The 20024-nt window shown below is 53.1% G+C and overlaps 1 protein-coding gene across 1 annotated transcript in view; it reads left to right on the forward strand.

The window, feature by feature from the left end:
• The window catches only part of CTNNBL1 (catenin beta like 1), a 107083-nt gene extending 93576 nt beyond the window's left edge, over positions 1-13507 (forward strand). The window contains exons 14-16 of the mRNA XM_075011740.1: positions 7980-8117; positions 8775-8847; positions 13273-13507. Of these exons, the coding sequence (XP_074867841.1) occupies positions 7980-8117; positions 8775-8847; positions 13273-13361 (300 nt within the window). The 3' untranslated portion in view covers positions 13362-13507. The remainder of the gene's footprint in view (positions 1-7979; positions 8118-8774; positions 8848-13272) is intronic.
• Positions 13508-20024: the final 6517 nt, after the last annotated feature.

Consider the following 20024-nt stretch of genomic DNA (forward strand, 5'->3'; position numbering starts at 1 on the left):
GTGGCATGCTATGCAGTAAACTAAAAGGGCATAAGGACTCCGCCCCTCTATGAGAAACTTCCAGTTATGGATAAAGTTGCCATCCCTTCTGCACCAGGTGCTGAGTGGGGGCAGGAGGTATAGGATAAGGATGCATCTTTCTGCAGTTGGTCATTTCCACGTGGTTCTGCCAGCAGATGCCTCCAAGAGAGAGAAGCAGAGACTGTTTCTGAGTTGCTGGCTGCATTCCAGGGAGGCAGGGAAGGCAGTTGGCACAGGCATAGCTTTCCAGAAATAAGCTGTCTCCCCTCAGGATGCATAGGAAAAAGCAAGAGCATTGGGCACTAAAATCTGCAGAAGTGGAAGCTGGGAAAACTCCTTGGTGAGGTGTCTGCCTGCCTTGCTTTGTAGGCCTCATTTGCCTCTGAAGGGGCTCAGTCAGTTTAATCTTGTAGAACTGGGCAGAGAGAGGAGAGACTCCCCTAGATACCCACAAGACACTTACCTATGGTACACCAGTCATCAAACCATCTGGCAGTTGTGCTTGGCCCTTCAGTACTGTGCTCTGCCCATCCGGACCACCCTAGGGCCAGAGGCCTTCACCAAGGTGATGTGCGATGGATGCTGCTTCTGATTTTGCTAGGATTCCCTGCTTAGAGAGGCTGAGCCCTCTTGGGCTTCTCGGTGACTTTCAAGGCACAACTTCATTCTTCATCCTGATGAGTCTCATACAGTGAAGGTCCTTGTTCCTAGAAAACCCGGATCTACAGGTGCCTGTCCGTCGACAGGTTCACTGCTGCCTGGGCTGAGGTGAGACAGACTTGGATCTTCTAGATTAGATGGATGAAAGCCACATTGGGAGGCTGGCTTAATGGACCAGAGTTTGATCTCCTAAGAACGTTGCCCTCTTATCAGTATGGTGCAGCTGTCTACTTTCAGCATTCACCCAAACACCCAGGAGAAGCTGGGGAGTACAGGGCCAGTGCTTTTTGCCCAAGTCTCTAGCAAATAAAGCCTAAGAAATGTCAATGTCTTGGCTTGTGAGTAAAGTGTCTTGTGCTCTCTCAAGTTTATTTAAATCCTTCCTGTGGGAGAAGGTGCAGAGCTCCTTTGGTTCTTAGCCTGGTCTTAAATGAGAGAGAATCGTAGGCTTCAGCCACCCCAGTGAGCTCTGAAAAGGGCAAAAAAAGGCAAGAGACGGTTTAATATTTTTTAGTCCCACAGAAAATTATGCTCAGCAGGTTTATTCAATCAGATGTTCTCACCAGATACTTTGCACTATAATGACTTACAAATTACATGCTAATTGTGCGGCAGTTAAGTCGTTCCACCTTTGAAAGGACAAGATGGACTGAACTCAAACTGAAGCAGTGTCCATAGATTTTCATAGCTTAAATGGGGATTTGTATTCGCCTGGCATTTGAGTTCAGTTGGAATTGAACTGAGGGCCAGAGATAATGAGGGGGGTTAATATAAGAAGTGTGTCTCTGTTCACTGGAGGGCGTGCAGATTGCTCAGTCTGCCTACGCTCTCACGGGCGCTTGGTCGCCTTGCCGTCTGTATTGAGAGTGTCTTCTGGAGCAAGTGGAGAGGCTAAAGCGAGCTGTGTGAGCTCCCCTGCTGGGTCACTGAGACAAGCCCTGCTGAGTGTGCTGGCACACTTTCTATTTCTACCTCCCAGCCTCTCTGGAGCTGCAGCCTGAGTCAGTGGAGGTGCCGGGCGTTGTAGCTCACAGTGAGCTTTTCAGCTCTTGCCAGTCAGTTTAGAGTTGCACAGGCACAACTCTGCAGGTAGGCGAATGCCAAGAAAGCTTCTCAGGCAACAAGAAGGCTGCTTTCTTGCATGCAGTTTCGAGAATTCAGCTGTCACCTTGACATGACCTAGGTAGACCCTTCCTCCGGCCTGCAGTACAAGCTGTGGCTGCACCAGTCCCAACCCTTCCACATTTCAAGGAGCATGGTAACAAATCCCTATGTGTGACAAGCTGCTGGGAGACCAGCATGTGCTGTCACTGAGACCACGGGACTCACAGCACCGTCTCTGCATGTCGTTGACTTACTGTGCAGCAGCCAGGGCCCAGGCTGCATGGGACCAGTCACTCTCCTTTGGTACCGCTGTCAAGGCTCCAGCACCTTTGGACTCTGAATTTACCAGGGCCTTCCCACTTGTTCTTTAACAGCCTTTGAAATCACTTCATGGTGTGACGTGCCCAGCCTTGTTTAGACTCGGGTAAAAGAGGTAGAGTTAGCTAGTGTATTCTAAAACCAGTGGGGACAAGGCAGCGCAGGGGAAGCCTAGGCTTTCGGTTGGCCAGGTTAATGGGTTAAAGACCTCACTGCTTTGACTACATTTTAGAGCATGTGCGTTAGCCTGATATTTAACCTTTAAATCTTGAGTTTCGACAGGGCTTACAGGACTGCTTAGTACATGTGAGTCACAGCAGCCTTGCACATCCCTGCTGGGATGTAGGGATGGAATGCCAAGTGTTTGGTTTCTGTAGTAGTAGCTGTCTCCTCTCTCCTTTTGCTTTGGACATTGTTCAAGTTCACCCTGCAATTGGGCTGCTGTGGTCTGAGGGCTAATTACAGATCTTTGCACTTGGTCCCAGTCATTCCTGACCCTCTGGAGACTGATTTACACCCCAGTTCTCTGCTGGTGCCTGTCAGTCCCACACATTACCCCCCGCAGCTCTTATGCAGTCATCTTTGTGTTCTGGGCCAGATCAGGCATTTAACGGTGAGTGAGTTGTTAATGGATACAGGATACTCACAGGGCATGCAGAGTGCCGCAGACCTCCTCCTTCCATGCCTTCCCCTCTCCCCATGGGAACCAGAACAGTAGGGTGAAGGGAACAACGTCACGCTGTCTACATTAGTGCAGGGTCCCAGACCTAACGCTTGTTTTTCTCGCTGTGCCTGGAGTGATGTAAAATGTTCTGGCTTTGAGCTCTCTGCTTTCCTTAGGCTGGTGAGTGCCGACTCAGGGACCTTACATCTCTCTGGGGTTGAGGGGTGAAAACCCCATGCCTGGAAGATGTAGCTGTACCGACCTAAGCCCTGGAGTAGGCAGTGCTAGGCCGACAGAAGAATTCTTCCATCCACCTACCCAGCTGCCTCCTGGGAGGTGACTTCCCCATGCTGATGAATGTTGGTGTGGATAATATCTACCTCCGGGGGAGTTCTGGTGTAGCCAGCCTTTCATGCCATTCCCGGCTCTCAGCTGGTGCTCTGTGCTGCCAGCCTTGTTCTTCTTGGGCCAGAGAGAGGAGCGCGCGCGCGTGTGTGTGTGTGTGTGTGTGTGTGTGTGAGAGAGAGAGAGAGAGCGAGAGAGGAGAAGGGCGTGGAGCACCTCTCCAACCCACTTTGCCACGCAGTGCAGAGACGTGTGATCTCCCGATATTCTACTGGCAGAGCTGTCATCTTCAGGTTGGGAGTCTTCGCTTGATGCACAGGCCCGTCAGTCCTGCCTCGTTACTATGAGAGGAGCTCTTCTTCCTTTCGCAGAAGCCCATCTTCTTCCTGTCTTCTCCCATCAGCAAGGGGCATCTCAGTGCACATGGGTGGCAGATTAGAAATGGCATCCGAGGCTCATTTGAAAGGTAGCAACTTGATGTCTCAGAGAGACAAAGTGGAAAGGTGGCCATGTGGTGTTATCCTGCCAGACAGGTTAATATTTAAAGGGTGGCTGTGGCTAAAAAAGACTAAAAAATGGCATCCGAGTACTGTACAGATCTCCTGGTGATGTCTCGAGTTGTGTCTGCTTAATTTACTGGTACACAGCAATCTTGCTTCACTGTCAGTGTGGTAGAGCCTCTTGTAACAGTAAAAGGGACAAGCCATTGTCTTCGCTGCTGCCTGCATAATTGAGAAAATAGATGAATACTGCTCTCCTGATCACTTCTTTTTGCATGTAAGAGAAATAATGAGGTTGGGGAGAATACGAGAATATCTGAAATACCTTCATGAGCAATGTGTGACTCAGTTTGCACACTCATGTCAGAGCTCTACCCACTGAGTGTTAAGGGGTGGGAGAGGTGAATGGATGGGTATCATGTACACCTGTCTAGGTTGGAGCCAGTGACGTTATCCAGAACTGATTGGAATGGGCAGAGGTGACTTATCTGTCCTGGAGTGACACCAGACATTCCAATGACTGGGCATTAGCTTTCAGTGACAGGGAGCCAAGGAAACTGACTGTGTGGACTGAGCCTGGCTGGGTTGCTATGGCACACTGAGAGACAGAGTGACAGAGGAGCTGGCAGAAGCCAGGAGGGTCCGTGAACACAGGGAGAATGGCTGTTCGGGTGCACTCTGACTTGCTGGTTTTTGCCTTTCCAGCCTGGACCTGCCGTGTTGCGACCCAGCTGGCAAATGCATGCTGGCTTGGTTTGGGCCGGCTGTCCCACATCCATGGGTCCCAGTCCCTGAGAGCATTGGTCCCATTGTACTCTGTCAGGTACCTGATGTTGCTGCCATGTGGCATGGCCCTGTAAAAAGCTGCACTGGGGCCCTAGTGAATAGCGGGGGGATCCCAAAGCAACACCGTGAAGGCTGGGGTGTCGAGCCCCGGGTACATTCATGACTGGCTGCAGCCCTGGTAATCGGATGCTCCCCGGTGGTGCTCAGTTTAAGAATTAAGTGCTGCCAAAGGCAATGGGCCGGAGGTGCAAGGGAGGAGCCACTGGGGATGAAGCATTTAAAGGGCCAGCACATCTGTCAGGGTGCCGTACGCATCAGGTAGCCAGCTCAAGTCCCTGGGAAGTTTCACAGGAGCCAGGGCAGGCCTGTCAGGGCCTCTCTGAGCATCCCAGGCATTTGGAAGGGAACAGGTGCTCTCCAGCTGCAGGGGTGGAGTAAACCTGGCATTGCAGCATCCCTTACCATGTGGGGGGAATGTCCGGGCAGGCAGCACAGCCCACGGCATCCTGCAGCGCAGGGAGCTCCTGAAGAGTCAGAACTCGGGGTGTCCAGGCCCCTGGCCTGGCCTGTAACTTACAGCTGCCCCTGCTCAAACAGGAGAGCCCCCTCTGGTTCTGCTGAGGGCTTGCTGTGCCTGTGGCATGCTGGGCAGGTGGAAATGGGAACCCAGTGGGAAGTGTGGGCCCCAGGGCTGTCAGGACGTTCTCCCAGGAATGGGAGACTAGAGGCTGGCATAGGAGCACAGCTTTACATCAGGAAAGTTCTTCGTCCCCTGCAGGGCTGCAGCCAAGCTTCTCCTCACCCTGCATGGGTTTGGCACTGCCCCCCCCCGCACCAGGCTCCTTTGAGTGGCTGCAGGGTGGTGGTTTTCCCTCTCTGGGGTTGCAGCAAGTGATGACTGGCATGCAGCGTAGAGCTCTCACATCCCACTGCTCCCAGGGCTGCCATCCATCCCCAGTTCCGTCGGCCTCCAGTGAGCTCACCAGCAGGGGTGTGCAGGAAGCCTGGGCCAGCGCAGGGCTGGGTTACTGGGTCGCACTCTATGAAGATGCTGAAACCTGGTATGAAGATGCAGGACGAGGGTTTGCTGGTACAGCAATAATGGGACACCCCGCTGGTGGAGGTGCAGCTTATACTGGCAAGAGCTCCTTCGTTGGACTAATTCATTCCTGGTCCCTGAGCAAAACCAGCTGTTCCTGCCATTAACCCCGTGTCTGCACTAGCATGGAGATGTCTGCCAGGAAATGCTCTCCTCTGTTGGCAATAAGTGTTCACCAGGACTCTGCTGCTCTGTCAGGTGGGCCCAATCAGCTGCAGGACATTGGATGGTGATGGTGTCTTGGGGCTCAGAGATGACAAAGGAGGTGCTGGAGGAAGACACTTAACTGCAGGGTAGGGACTCAGCCAGTGCACAGATGCCATAGGATCCTGTTAGTGTGTTGGGGAGCCAGGGAGGAGTGAGGATAGTTTAGGCCCCCATTACAGGGCCCTGGTAGGTTGATTTACTGGCATTAAATCTCTCATCAGGGTGCACGCTCTGGTTCCCAGTACGTGCTTTAGAGATTCTCCAGAACACCATCTGTGTCCCACATCAGTGCGTCTCCAGCAGACACTATACTCTGGTGTTTTGCAACGGGAGAGGCTGGGGCAGTGGTGGAATGGGTTAATTCTCCACCAGATAACTAAGAGTCTCTGCCTGTAATTGCATTGCAGAGGTAGGTGCAGAAGGCCAGAAAAAAGTTGGTAGCCAAAATCAGCTTGTGGCACTTGTGACCTTGTGTGTGTGTTTGTCTGCAGCACACACACACAAGACGCACTCCCTGCTGAGCACTGCAGGTAGAGTGCACTCGCTGGCAGCGGCTCTAATGAGGAAATATTGCCCCACTGGTGTGTGCCCACCTGCCAGACCACTGCATAATAAATCACATGAGCTGCAGCGAGCTAGCAGGGCCTGACAAGCTGCTTCCTCTGTTTTCTTTGAAAACAAAAAACGAAAAAAAACCCGTGACGATTTTGAAAGGTCGCACGTGACATGAGTTAGAGCTGGTCTCTCACAAAGGGGAGTGACGTACGCCTGGGCATGGGTTTGGAGGGCCTTTTAGATTTGTGGCTGGGGTACTGTTCGGCCACGCTGTGAGGTGTGTGTAAGTGCAAGTGTGATGTCTGTCCAGGGAAATGGACTAGATGGCAGCTTCCGCCTTTAAAATCAGTGAGAACACCCTTTGACAGCTTCGCCTACCTGTTCCTTTTGCCCAGGCCAGGCAGTGTGTTGTCTGGGCACTGCAAGCTTGGGGCCCACAGAGGCAGGGAGCAGGGGTCTGCTCACAGATCCAGGTGCTTAGCCTTGGGAAGAGAGGGAGAAAGGGTGCCCTTGATTGCGCTCTGTAACTCCCATTGACTGACCGGGGGAGCACTGACAGACTTTGGAAGGAAGCTCTATCTGCTCCTGTTTATCGGACAGGAAGCCACCAGGCGGTAGAACTTTTCCAAGTGATGGGTGAGAGGGGTTCCTGAAAGATCCTCCTCTGGCCCTTCAAAAACAAACAGCCCCATTCTTCTGTCAGATGCTCTTCCTGTCCTGAGCAGGAGCTGAGCCTGCAGAAGGAGAGTTTTGGGTAGCACTCCTTAGTGTGGTCTTCTGCATCGACCCCAGGTAGGTCATTGTACTTGCCCAAGACTGGCAGTACTTCAGCAGGTGCAAACTCTCACAAATGCCGCCAGAGCTGCGATTGTTTGTGCCAGCTGGGGATCTGCTCCAGGAGTGTTCCCAGTATGTGACGCTGGAATAGCCATTAGTTTAGTGGTGGTGAATTTGCATACTGTATAGGACCTGTAGGCTTGGTTCTCTCTTGTTCATGTGGCCAAAAGGAGCTTGCAGCACCAATAGAAACTTATGTGATGTGATGATGATTAATAGCAGCACTTCACTCAAAAGTGACCTTGATGAGAGAATCATGCAGATTTTTCGCATCAAACCTGAAACAGCTGAAATTGGTTTTCACATTTTGTTGTGGAATCAGAAATGCCCCTGACTTTTGAACACTTGTAAACTTGTTGCTTAAAAACTTATAAACTTGCCGCTTACAAAAAAAGGGCTGATTTGCAGGTGTGCATATTTTAGAGACAAAAGAGAAATGTGTGCTCCAAAGTGAATGGAATTGAGTGAATTCGTTTTCAGGAGGACTATAATTTAGTAAGAGAAGTAAGTGGAAGTTTTTTGTTTCTGATATACAAAGTCTATTCAGTGAAAGAGTATTAGCAAACTTTTCCATATGCAAAACCTTTCTGAATGGAATTGGGACCGGTTTTCTTTAAAGAATCTACCTCCCCTGTTTTCTTCTGCATTGCACGGCCTGGTTTAGAGGGTAATGTCGGAGGTTCATGACTGGAGGATGGTGGACGCAATGGCTGAGTTAGAGCGTTAGGGGAATGGGAAAGCAGAGAGACTGAGGGAAAAGCTGTTAACGTACGGCAAAGCAGATGTGTGATTACAGAAATGCCAGATGCTTAGATTCTGTTGTTACGTGTATCATAGCAATACTTGGGGTCCACCTGATAACTCCCCCTTCTGCCATTTTCAGGATATGGTGCGTCGGGGGGAGATCATAGATGATGACATGGAGGACGAATTCTACCTCCGGCGCCTGGATGCTGGTCTCTTTGTTTTGCAGCTCATCTGTTACATCATGGCAGAGATCTGCAATGCCAATGTCCCCCAGGTAAACCCACCATCCCCTGCAGCCAAAGGATGGCATGCTCTCCAGGGCCTCCATGGCGCACACAGGGCTCTGAGTCCCCTCCCCGCCACCTCATCTCCACAGGACCCTCTCTGCACTAGACTCCTGTTGGAAGGAATCTCCTCCCTGTGAACTTCCATCAGTACAGTTGCACCAGTGGTATCTCATGTGATTTGCCATCCTCGTGTCGACACACTAATGGGCTGAGAAGACCGGCCTTTTCGCTGCCCTGTCATCTAGAGCAGCTGTGAGTAGGGCCAGCAGTCCCAGACGTAGACCTGATGGTTTCCCAGCTTACCGTTGGAGGTCGTGCAGCGTGCTAGTTCCCAAGGACCTCTCATGTAGGCACTGCCTAGGTCTCCTGTGTCCCCACTCCGGCTAGGGGCCTTCACGCGTGTGCTATGCTGCAGTCCATTGGGCATGTGAATACAAAGCTCTGTAGGGTGGGGGCGGGGAGGGCACGCCTTCTGCAAACCCTCTGGGGGAGCCTTTCAGAGCGTGCCTGGCTGCAGACAGGCGTTCACTGCAACCGGGGTGCTGCACTGCTGCCAAGAAAATAGGCCATTGCTGGGGGCAGTGTGTGGTTCTCTCCGCAGCTGGGCTGGGAGTGATGTGTCTGTCCTCTTCTCTCTCGGGCAGATTCGTCAGCGCGTCCATCAGATTCTGAACATGAGAGGCAGCTCCATCAAAATCGTTCGGCACATCATAAAGGGTGAGTTCCGCTGGCTGGCTGGCTGGCCCGGGCCGTCCTCCCTGACAGCAAGGGAACAGGCGGAGCTAGTTGTGTTCCTGGGCCCTTTGCATCCTTTGGTGGCAGCAGCTGAGAGTGACGAGGCGCGGCCATGTGAACTGGGGAGGGAAGGTATCGTTCTTGTGAGTGCTGTGCCTGGTTCTGCAGTGGTGCTCCTGGTGTCTGTGGTGAGTCCCAGCTGAGGAGGCTGTCACGTGGAGGGGAGAAAGAAGCATCTGCCTGAGGTGCCAGCTCATGGGGATGAAAGGGGAGGCTGGAGCACCCGGTTATGTTTGATATCTCAGATGGGAGAGCACATGAAGCATCCCTGGAAGTGCTGCGGAGCCTCCTCTTGTGGTCCCGTGGCCCAGCGCCTTCCCGTGTGCGGCGTGTCTGTGCCCCTGGTGTGGCTCCTGCCCCTCAGGACAGATTACGAGGAATTAGGGCATTAAAGTATTACTCCGTGTTGAAGCTGTAGCTCTTGTGATTTGCTGTCCTAGCTTCAGTGCAGGGTTTGCACTTCAGAGTGCTGCTGTTAAATACGACAGTGCTTATTTGGACTCTCTCGTCCCAGCTGTAGCCCACCCGTCTCGTCTCCAGCACAGAGTCAATTGAATTGAGGAGCAGGAGGGCAGAGACGCGTGGCCGGCTGCAGACGATCACCTGCAGGAAAGGCCCCTTCTGCCTTGTCACTCCAGGTGGCTGCGCTCTTAAGGGCTGGCTAGAACAGCCATTACTTCCCTGACAGCCCAGGCTGCAGTTCCTCCTTGTACCGAGTGGGTCGGGCTGACTGCCCCAGTGCTGGCTTGGCACCTGGGGGTTCTGGGGGTGGGTCTGCTGTTGAGGCAGAGGGGCAGTGATGGCAATGTCTTGGGGGGGGGGGGGGGCAAGGGGGAGCTGGGAGTCATGCTGATCAAAGCCCTCCTGGCTCTGAGTCCAGAACAGAGAGCTGCTTGCTGGCTGCTGGCCTGACCCTGCCACCTGGCTGTCAGTGCCAGCAGAAAGAGAGAGAGAGCAGCTGCTTCTGTTCCCACCCCTGCCCTGCCTGTGCAGAGGGAGGGCAAGGAAGTGAGCTGTACACTGGTACATTGGGGAAAAGATGGAGGATACTGGGGACTCCGGGCCCGGACTTTGGAGAGCTGCTGCGGCACTGGCTGCGTTGGTGCAGAAGCTGCACGGGTGGAACTAGCCTGTGCCAGTCTGCTCTTTGGGCCAATGTCAGCCTTGGTGTCACAGCCCTGTCTCGACAGGCATTACCCCAAATGCGCTTGGCCCCGGTCTACAGGCAGGGGAAAGCGGCCTGCCCGTTGGAGTGTTGTGTTCGGTTGCGGGGAGTGAGGCAGGGGGGTTCCCGACACACTGGCCCTGTGTGCTGTCCAGCAGAGGCTAGAGAGGGGTGAGGGAGGATTTGCAGCCCAGGGTCATGGCAGGAGCCGGAATCCCACACTGCACAGTCCCAGTGGATAAAGCCTTTGCTGAATTCTGCGGTCGCCCCTTCACTGCATAGCCTTGTGTTCTGCTCCCTGGGCTTCCTTCTTGTCCCGGTTTTATTTTCTATTTTTGCATACTAATTAGGTGCCTGCTTTTTAGTTTGGTTTTATGGCCTACATATTCTCCCTGTTTCTCTGGCAGCTGATGGCTCCCTGGGGACTGCTGCAAATTGCTTACGATGCGAATGCTGCAGTAGGCCTCTTTTCCTAGGATGGTTTTCCAGTGGCAGTGTGTGCAGGGGATATGTGAATGTCTGCCGGCTGGCTGGGCTGTCCCACGGCCTGTGCTCCTGAAAACCAAGCCTCTCTTACAGCTGGAGTATTGCTCCTCTCCTGAGGGGTCATGAATACTTGGGCTGGGAGGAAGCAGATTTTGGGATGGAAATTTGGCCTACTGGATGGAGTGCTGGACTGGGACGTGGAGGCTGTTCACAGTCTGTCACTGACCTGTTGGGTGACGTTGCTGAGTCACTGCCCTCCCCGTGCCTCAGTTTCCTGGCCATAGAATGCAGTTAGGGACCCCTTGTAAAGCACTTTGCAGTATTCACTCTAGTCGTGGGATCAGCAAAGCTGCCTTCCAGTGGAGGCACAGTTGTATAAAAAGGGACATTGGCCCTTACAGGGAGGAACAGGACTGTTGAGTGATGCTGCATAGACGGGCTGTTCTAAGCAGCCTCTGCCCCGTTCTCATGCCATTTCCCAGCCCCCTGTGTGCACCCTCTCAGGGTTTCAGAAAGGCATCCTGATTGGCAGGCCAGGTGGCCAACCACCAAGGGGCTGCGGTGATGGGCCTGCTGATTAAGGTAGCTGGGAGGGAGGAAGGTTTAACTAAAGCCTCATCTGTGCTTAACCAAAGAGAAAAGACAAGCGTTTTGTAACTGCAGTGCTGGCCAGTGTTCTGTGATGTTCCCAGTGTCCCCTCAGAAACCGAGAGCTGCTGGCTCCCTGTTAAGTCCGACTCTTCCGTAGCACCGTATTTTGTCAGTGAATGAAGCAGCCAGTCGTAGGCACTTGCCCTTTGTGCAGTAGCAACGGTACAGTCCTGTGTAAGTGCTGGTGAAGCGGCAGTTCCCACACAAATGGGAGCCATTTAAATAAACCCCTGGAACAACCCACTCTCATTGGTAAATTAAAGAACAGAACTCGCCTCTGGTTCTTTTGTCTGCTTTTCCGCCTCCATCACTAACTGTCGTCAGCTGTTAGTGACCTAATCAGCAATTTCCCAGTGAGTCCTTGCGCTGCCTGGTCTTACAGCGCCAGACGCTTCAGAGACAACAGCAAAACATGCTTAGCTTTGGGCAAAAATCAGAAAATCTGTGACTTGTTCGTAGGTGGGAGAGCTCATTGGCTCAAGGGTGCAGTTAGTGACCCTGCAGCAATTACGTCACCTGAGGCAAGTGCTGCAGGCACATTGTCCTTGTGCAAGCCCTGAGCACCTCACTGAGCTGTGGTGTGGCTCTGCTAGCACCTCCTGTTCCGCAGAAGGTCGCCAGGGCTTCATCCTTGCAGTGAGAGGAACTGAGTTGGCCCTGTGTTGTCCCATTGCTACGCCACAGGGCGGTCTGCCCAGGAATGGAGTCAGACAGCGGGTGTGGTGGCATTGAGGGGAGAGTTCCCCTTTGAATGCTACTGAAAAGAGGCAATCCTAGTAGTTGCTGCCTTTGTTTTGGAAGCACCTGGTCTGGCCAACCACAGCACAATGGCTTGCCCAGGGCGGAGCCTGCATTGCCGCTTGTTTCCCAGGACGTGGAATGCACTTGCAGATGCCAAGCTGCATCCATTGGTACTTTCTGCTGGAGAATGCAAGCCCCTTTTCCACAGCTCAGCACCGGGGTTGGGCTCCGACAGGAGGAATGGTTCGAGTGGGCTGGGCCGAGAGGCAGTGTGATGGGAGCCTCACAGCCAGTACACTAATGGCTCCTTGTGGCTCAGTGCAAACTCCCGGCAGCTGGAACAGGATCAAGCTGCTAACCACTGGGGGCTGTTCTCTGCCTTAAGTAAGAGAGTCCTGCCATCCAGTGCTGTGCACACCTCACCACCTTGTGTCCAGGGTACCAGTCGGACGGGCCCACTAGCAGCAGAGCCTCGGTAGCTCAAGGGATGGTGTTAGACAGGCGGTGCTGTGGCATTAGCGGGAGACTTGCCTGGCACCTCTTGCTGCAGAGACTGTGGCAGTTTATCAATATTACATGGCTTTATCACAGAGGCCTTGGCAAAGAGCTTTCTGCTTTGTGTGTGGGGACAGGGAGTGTGCATGAGAGAAGGCTCCCACTCCGGCTGGCTCCTCCCTGGCCCACCCTTTTCGCTGCGCTCGTAACAAGGGCTTTGACGGCACTCAGAACGGTGTAGCAATGCTGAACACATAAATATTAAAGCAGACTTTCTGCTGCAGCTTTGCCATTCGGATGCTGAATACAAGCTGGTCTGTTTGTTCCGGGAGAAAGGGAAGCGTGAGGTGCAAATTTCTTCCTAGACAGCTTCCAATTCACAGCGAGTTTGTGTCTTGTGCTCCAGATCTGCCTGTAGCTTTGTCATGTGTAAAGGAGCAGGGTGAGCCACTTCTGGCACAGCACAGACCCTGAGCCTCTGTAGGGGCCTGGAGTGTGGCTTGGGTGCAGTTCCTAGCATGTCTCCTCTCCGGATGAGGAGGCTGGGGGATTCTAAGATTCTGGTCTCCCTGCAGATGGCCATTGTGCAAAGGAATGAGGGGGAAGAGCAGAAACATCTCTTCTTACGCTCTGTCCTTTCCAAGAGTCTCTTAAGGGGGAGCCAGTCGATGTCTAACATGCAAAGTCAAACAAGTCCCTCTGCTAAATCTGTCAGGCATTGAAGTGAAAGGTCACAGGGCAGGACATGAGTTCAGCTTCCGCAGTGGAGTTGCTGCAGGAGCTCAGGGCCTGTTTTTGTTCTTTGACAGAGTACGCAGAGAACATCGGGGACGGGAAGAACCAGGAATTCCGGGAGGTCGAGCAGAAGCGCATTCTGGAGCTGCTGGAGAATTTCTGAGAACACTGGGCTTGAAATTGTGGTGCTGGTACGAAGGCGCCACACGCTTGGTATGACTGCTGGGCCTTTCCACCCCCGGCCGTCCAGCAGAAATGACTTTTTGGTGAAACCAGCTCTGGCAGGATTGCTGAGCCATTAAAGTTAATTTTTTTATTTCTTGTTGGGTGTTTCCTGAGAGGGTGAGAGCATCATGGATGCCCATGCAGCTTCATCCAGCAGCCTCTCCTGTGCCTATCGTGCAGCCGGAGCAGGCATGGCAGCAGAGCCCTGCAGGAGCAATGCTGAGCAGAGGGGAAACCTCATTAGCTCAGGGAGTCGGGGTAGTGAGACACTCTCCTCCAATTGCAGAGCCCAGTCAGGCCCAGGATGCCACTGGCCAAAAATGTTACCATATTCCAGCAGAGTGTGCGATGGTCTCAGGCAAGTCACTTGGGACACAAGCATCCATAAGTGGCACAGATTGTGCACTCTTGTTGCAGGACTGAATTCCCCTCTTCTTGGGAGACTACTGGTGTCTACCCAGTTTGCACCGGGACTTAAACCAGAGCTTTCTCTCACCTCATCTTCCTGTTTGAACCTACTTCAACCCCTGTTCTGTGCATAAACAGGACTTGAGCTTCTGAGATATGGATCTAAGACTTTCCATCCATGAGCTCAGTGCTGGAGGAAAGGCTCAACTTAAATATAAACCCACATTAAAAAAGCACAAAGAACTAGAAAAGTGCCACTGTGGCTAAACAACCAAGTAAAAGAAGCTGAGAGGCAAAAGGACATTGTTTAGAAAGTGGGAGTTAAAGCCTAGTGAGGAAAATGAAAATGAGCATGAACTTGGGCAAGTGAAGTGTGAAAATATAATCAGGCAGGCCAAGAAATAATTTAAAGAAGAGCTAACTAAAAACTCAAAAAAGAATAGCAAAAAAAAAAAAAGTATAAGTACGTCAGAAACAGGAAGCCTGCTAAACAACCAGCAGGGTCATTGGACGATCAGGGTGTTAAAGGAGTACTCAAGGATAAGACCATTGTGGAGAAACTAAATTAATTATTTGCAACTTTGTTCACAGCTGTGAGGGAGAGTCTCAAACCCAAGCCATTCTTTGCAGGTGACAAATCTGAGGAACTGTCCGAGGCTGAGGGCTCATTAGAGGAGATTTTGGGACAAATTGATGAACTAAACTGCAATAAGTCACTTGGACCAGATGGTATTCATCCACGAGTTCTGGAGGAACTCAAATGTGAAATTGCAGAACTAATAACTGTAGACTGCAACCTATCATTTAAATGGGCTTCTGTACCCAGTGACTGGAGGAAGCTAATGTCATGCCAATTTTTAAAAAGGGCTCCAGAGGTAATGTCAGAAATTACAGGCCAATAAGTCTGCCTTCAGGACCAGGCAAACTGGTTTAACCTAAGGATAATGTTGTCAGATACATAGATGAACATAATTTGGGGAAGTAACATGGTTTTTGTAAAGGGAAATCATGCCTCACCATTCTACTAGAAGTCTTTGGGGTGAGGGTGGGGTCAACAAGCATGTGGACAAGGGGGATCTAGATTTTCAAAAGTCTTTGACAAGGTCGCTCATCAAAAGTTCTCAAGTAAAATAAGTTGTCATGGGGTGAGAGGGAAGGTCCTCACATGGATTGATAACTGGTTAAAAGACAGGAAATAAGGGCTAGGTATAAATGATCAGGTATAAATGGCCCACCACTCACAGGAGCGGGGAAACTGACCAGTGCTGCTGCCAATACACTGCCATGGGTAAGGGGGCGGGGCAACAGCACTGGTCAGTTTCCCAGCTCCCCGCCACTCAGTCACGTTAACCCGAGATTCAAGCAACTTGTCCGCTATCTAAGGGCTCTACTGCATTGCCTCAGTATAAATCTGTGGTATGGCCACATCTTGAGCACTGTGGAGATGTGGTCATCCCATCTCAAAAAAGCTGCCTTTAAAGGGCAACAGCGAGGGTTGGGGCACGGAATGGGTTTCCTGTGAGGAGGAATTAATAACACTGGGACTTTTCCAGTTGGAAGAGAGGTGACTAAGGGGGGATTGAGGTCTATAGCTCGTGACTGATGTCGAGATGGCAGATACGGAAGTGCTGATTACTCCTCGTAACACAAACTGCGGGTCACTGAATGAAATCAGTAGACAGCAGGATTAAAACAAACCAGAGGAAGTGCAACTTCACCCAACACGCAGTCTACATGTGGAACTCTCTGCGAAAGGATGTTGTGAAGACCAAGACAATAACAGCGTCCAGCAGGGGCTAGCAGCCAGGCTGGGCACGGCAGTGACCTGGCCTGTTTGCCAGATGTTGGGAATGAGCAGCAGGGGAGGATCATTTGATGATTCCCTGTTCTGGTCATTCTGCTGGGACTCCTGGCAATGGCCCCTGCCAGCAGACAAGCCACTGGGCTGGATGGACCTCTGGTCTGATCCAGTGTGGCCGTTCTTACGAGAATATTCTCACTTCCTTTTCAGTGCTGCAAGAGTTAATCACGGTCGTCACTAAACAGCAGAGCTCCAGCAAGCTGGGCCGTGCCTGATTTAGGGAGATTTGCATGCTGGCAGCATTCATTTTTATCTCAGACAAAATGTATTGTCATTGTCAGAGAGGCTTAAAGGCTTCCTCCAGTCGTGGCTTCAAGGAGGAGCTGCTGGCCGGGTTGGCACCGAGTGCATTTATTTGCGGGAGCAGCTTGGAGTCGTGGTGTCAGCAGCAGCGCAAAGCTGCCGAAAGGTAGTCATAGTGCAGGAATGATCCGTTTGCCTGTTTTCCTCCTTCCTCCTGCACCCCCTTGTAAAAGAGGATCATTAATGTAATCCCTTTGGAGAGGGCTTCCGTTCTTAGCGTGGCCAGTCTTCTGCAACTGTGCCCTGCCCACTCCGTAGCCAGACAGTGAAGGCCTGGCCTTTGGGCTTTACATCTGGGAGATGAGCTGATAGAAACCGCTTTGGTCCTTCATTCAGATGCATTTTCTTCCCCAGAGAAACGAGTGGGTAGGAGCTGAGCAAGGGAGCTGAGCTGGAGTAGGGGGAGTCAAAAGGAGTGTGAACACAGAGCTCCATGTCTGGGTGTTCTTGAGAGAGACAAGAGCGAGAGAGGGACGTGGTTTGAATATGGTGAGTAGAAGAGAGTAAGGGGAAGCTTCAAACAGAGGCTGGGTTGTGAGTTTAGACATACAGTTGTGCACATAATTGCACTCGTTTACCACGGCTGCACTCACACAACAGGAAGCCTTGGCACAAATTAGCAGAATTGGCCATTTCTGTGCACAGTGCCCCAGGTTGCGTCTTTAATCATAATAACTGTGGGTGCCAGCTTTGCTCACAATTGCACTGCTCAACTGCTTCCAAGTGCAGGAGCAGGATTTGGCCAGGACTCGGGGCAGCTCTCCCAGCTCATTGCAGTACTGGGCTCATTTACCTCTAGCTCTCTCCAGACCCGGGGCCTGAGGCTGTGCCGTGCAGCGTGGAGAGCTGGGAGTGGGTGACTGCAGAGGCTCCCCGCTCTGCCAGCGATAGGCTGCCGACACTGCAGGAGTGCTGCTCTCGCGGTGCTCGGAGGGCCCTGGCAGTGACCGTGTCATTACCCAGCCTCTCTTTTTGCAGGCCGCTCTTTCGAGGTGATTCGTGACTTGCCAGCTATGGCTCAGTCTGTGGAAGGCCCAATATCAAATTCTTGCTGCCAGCTGTTTGCCAGAGCTCAGTCACGTGATGGGATTTCCCTGCCCAGCCTCGATGACAGGAGCTCGTGGAACAGGCGTGAGAGCTCTCACCACCCCCTTGGTGCCTGGGCTCTCTCCCCGTCAGTTACTCCCACGAATCCCTTCCTGGGATGCTCATGGAGGCAACGGGCCAAGAGACTTAATGGTTTGACTGGAGGGAATGTGGGTGGGGAAAGCAGAGGGGCCAGGGAGCTGAGGTGGCAAGTCAAGCTTCAGGCTTTGCCATGTGTGCCTCCAAGTGGCTGGCTGAGGTCGAGAACCTGCTCCTGCAGCTGTAGGAGCTGAGAGAGCTGTCTGCCTCTCACTGGGAAGCGCGGCTGGGTCCTGGCTCTGGGCTGAAGGGACAGCAGAATCAGCCTCTTGAGACACAGGGTGTAAGGAGAGCATTGGGGGCAGGTGGCTGGGTGGTACAGAGGCAGCTCGGTCAGTCACCTATTCTCCCTCCCACACACCCCTGGATGCAGGGTTGTGGCTCGGGAGCAGAGCAGGTCGGGCAGGAGCACGTGGTGCTCTCTGTTCCAAGCTGCCACAACAGATGATTATTGCGGCAGAGGGTAAATGAGACCAGCCTTGAGGCTGCTCTGAATTGCGTGGGAGCCAAACCTCCTCCAGAACTGCCACCTTCCTCCCTTTTCGCCGCCCCGCCCTAGTTCATGCGCTCGCTTGCCTTGAATAGCAAATCAGGGCCCAGACCATGGGGTGGGTCGGAGCCTTTTCACACCACTTACAGCAGCCTAAGTCCTCCAGAGCGGTAGTACCCTCTTTCTGCATCGTCGGCTGATCTGTTAGCCCACACCACAGGCTGTCACTGAGCACCTTTATCTGGCCCATTACCCCTGGCAGGGACTTGCACTCAGAGCGAGATTCAGACACAGTCAGCTGAAGCACAAACAGGCCAAACTGGGCTTGAAGAGGGCAGTAAATTCAGCAGGTTTTTCCCTCTTTTCTCCAAGTGAAAGAAATGCCTCGGGGGATTATAAAAGTTAAAATACCAGCACTTATCTGCGCCCCAGCGATCGGCATCTCTTCCCTTTGATAGATGAGACGAGCGCTCCAGATGTCACTGAGGTATTAGCACAGAGCTTGTTATCTTGGTACAGTGGAGCGACTCGATTGCAGCTGGAGGGAAAAAGAAGATAAGTGCATGTAGGCCACCCGTCTCTGGGGCAGTACCCTGGGTGGTTCTTTGCACCATGCATCGGTGCCAGAGCTGCTGTAGCTGTGGCCATGTGGTTAACCAGAGGCTTTGAGAGGCTGTGGGTCAATGCCTCTCCAGTTCCTCATACCGCCACATGGCCAGAGTCAGAGCCCGGCCCCCAGTGCCCTGAGCTGCTGGAGAGCTCCGTCTGCTTCTGCGTATTTGTACATAGCCTTCTAGTGCAGTGCACTCAGTTGGGGTTCCCCGGTGGGAAGACCCCACACACGCTCCTGGGGACGATGGCCTGGCAAGCCCTCTCCAGCAGTTGTGTATTGTGCCCAGAGCAGTGAGCACCAGCCGGGCCCATGCTAGGAAGGTGGACGCCATCATGCGCAAATGGCCCTGTGTGTCTGCAGTGGGTCCGAAGGAGGTTCTGACAGTGAACAACCAGGTGCCGGCTCCTTGCTGCTGTCTCAGGCTGTGCTGCAGACCTGTGTGCAGTTGGCTGATGTTCCGGGTTCTCTCAGCTCAGAACATTTGTGGCTGAGGCCCTGCCCAGCATGTTTCTCTCCACTAAAAAACCCAAGTCCTGAAGACCTGGGAAGTCAGCTTCCCACCTGCCCTGGAGTGTCACCAGGCGAGGGAGAGGCAGTCAGAGGGGAACAGCTGCAGTACGCTGTGGTCTGAGCTTGGGCCCTGCTGCAGCCTGCCCTTTGCACTAGCAGGATTTGCCCATGCAGCGCCTGGGCACTTGCATCTGGTGACTTGTAATAGCTGTGGAAGCCCAGGCAAGAGGCTTCACTCAGTAGCGGGCTGGAGCCCCCTCCCAGCTGCTGCACCTTGGGGTGCGTGGAGGGACTCAGCGAGTTGAGACAGACCCTCTGTAGTTACTGTGCTCCTGCTGGAGGCCAGCTAGTTTGCACGTGAACGTTCAGGAGCTGGAAGGCCCTGGAGAGGCAGGACAGGTGCACTGAGTCTGCACAGCTGAGGGAAATAAAGTGCTTGTAACAGGGCTGGTGAAGTGGCTTGTGGCCAGGGGGATTTGTCCACATGAGCTTGTTGCAGGCTGCTGACGGCAGGTAAACATTCAGCGGGCAGTGCAGGAGCAGATAGGCTATTGTTAAATGAGCAGCCAGGCCACCTGTATATTTATATTCACAGAGAAGAGTGAGTGGAGGCTCAAGCAGAGCAAGAGCCACTGCTTCTCTCACAGAAGGAGGAGGCTTCCCAACCAGCCCCAGCAGCGTGGGGTGAAACACAAGTAAGGTGCACAACCACCGGGCGGGGGGAGACTCTTCCTCAAACTGTCCAGCATCATCAGCGCCTGGCCCTGAGCGAAACCACTCCTGCCCTGGGCACAAAGGGCAAGAGCAGAGAGAGCCTCGTGCTGCTTGCAGCCAGGCAGGGGGTCGTCCTGTGCATCTCATCAGCCCGTCGCAGACATTGGTCGGGCCTGTCCCTTCACTGAATGCTGGGGTGATTCTGAGGTGGGCCGGGCCTCTGCAGGCCAGCGCACTGGGGCTGGGATGAGAATGCTGGGGTCTGTCAGCTGGCAACAGGAGGACTCCAGTCTCTTCCTAGCAGAGGCCTTTGCTTGCAGAGGGCTTGTGTAAGGGCCTGAGGTTGGTGTCTAGGCCTCAACCTACCCCCTGTAGGCTGGGGCCTGCTCCCCTCCAGCCCCAGGAGGGCCATGCACCATGCTGTGGCTCTTGCTTGTGAAACACAGTGGGACTCCTGTTGTAGGTGGAGTTGGAGCCTGGCAAGCTCAGAGCGGGCCCGAGAGCAGCGCTGTGGCTG

Source organism: Carettochelys insculpta, chromosome 17 (assembly GCF_033958435.1).
Source record: "Carettochelys insculpta isolate YL-2023 chromosome 17, ASM3395843v1, whole genome shotgun sequence".
Taxonomy (NCBI): domain Eukaryota; kingdom Metazoa; phylum Chordata; order Testudines; family Carettochelyidae; genus Carettochelys; species Carettochelys insculpta.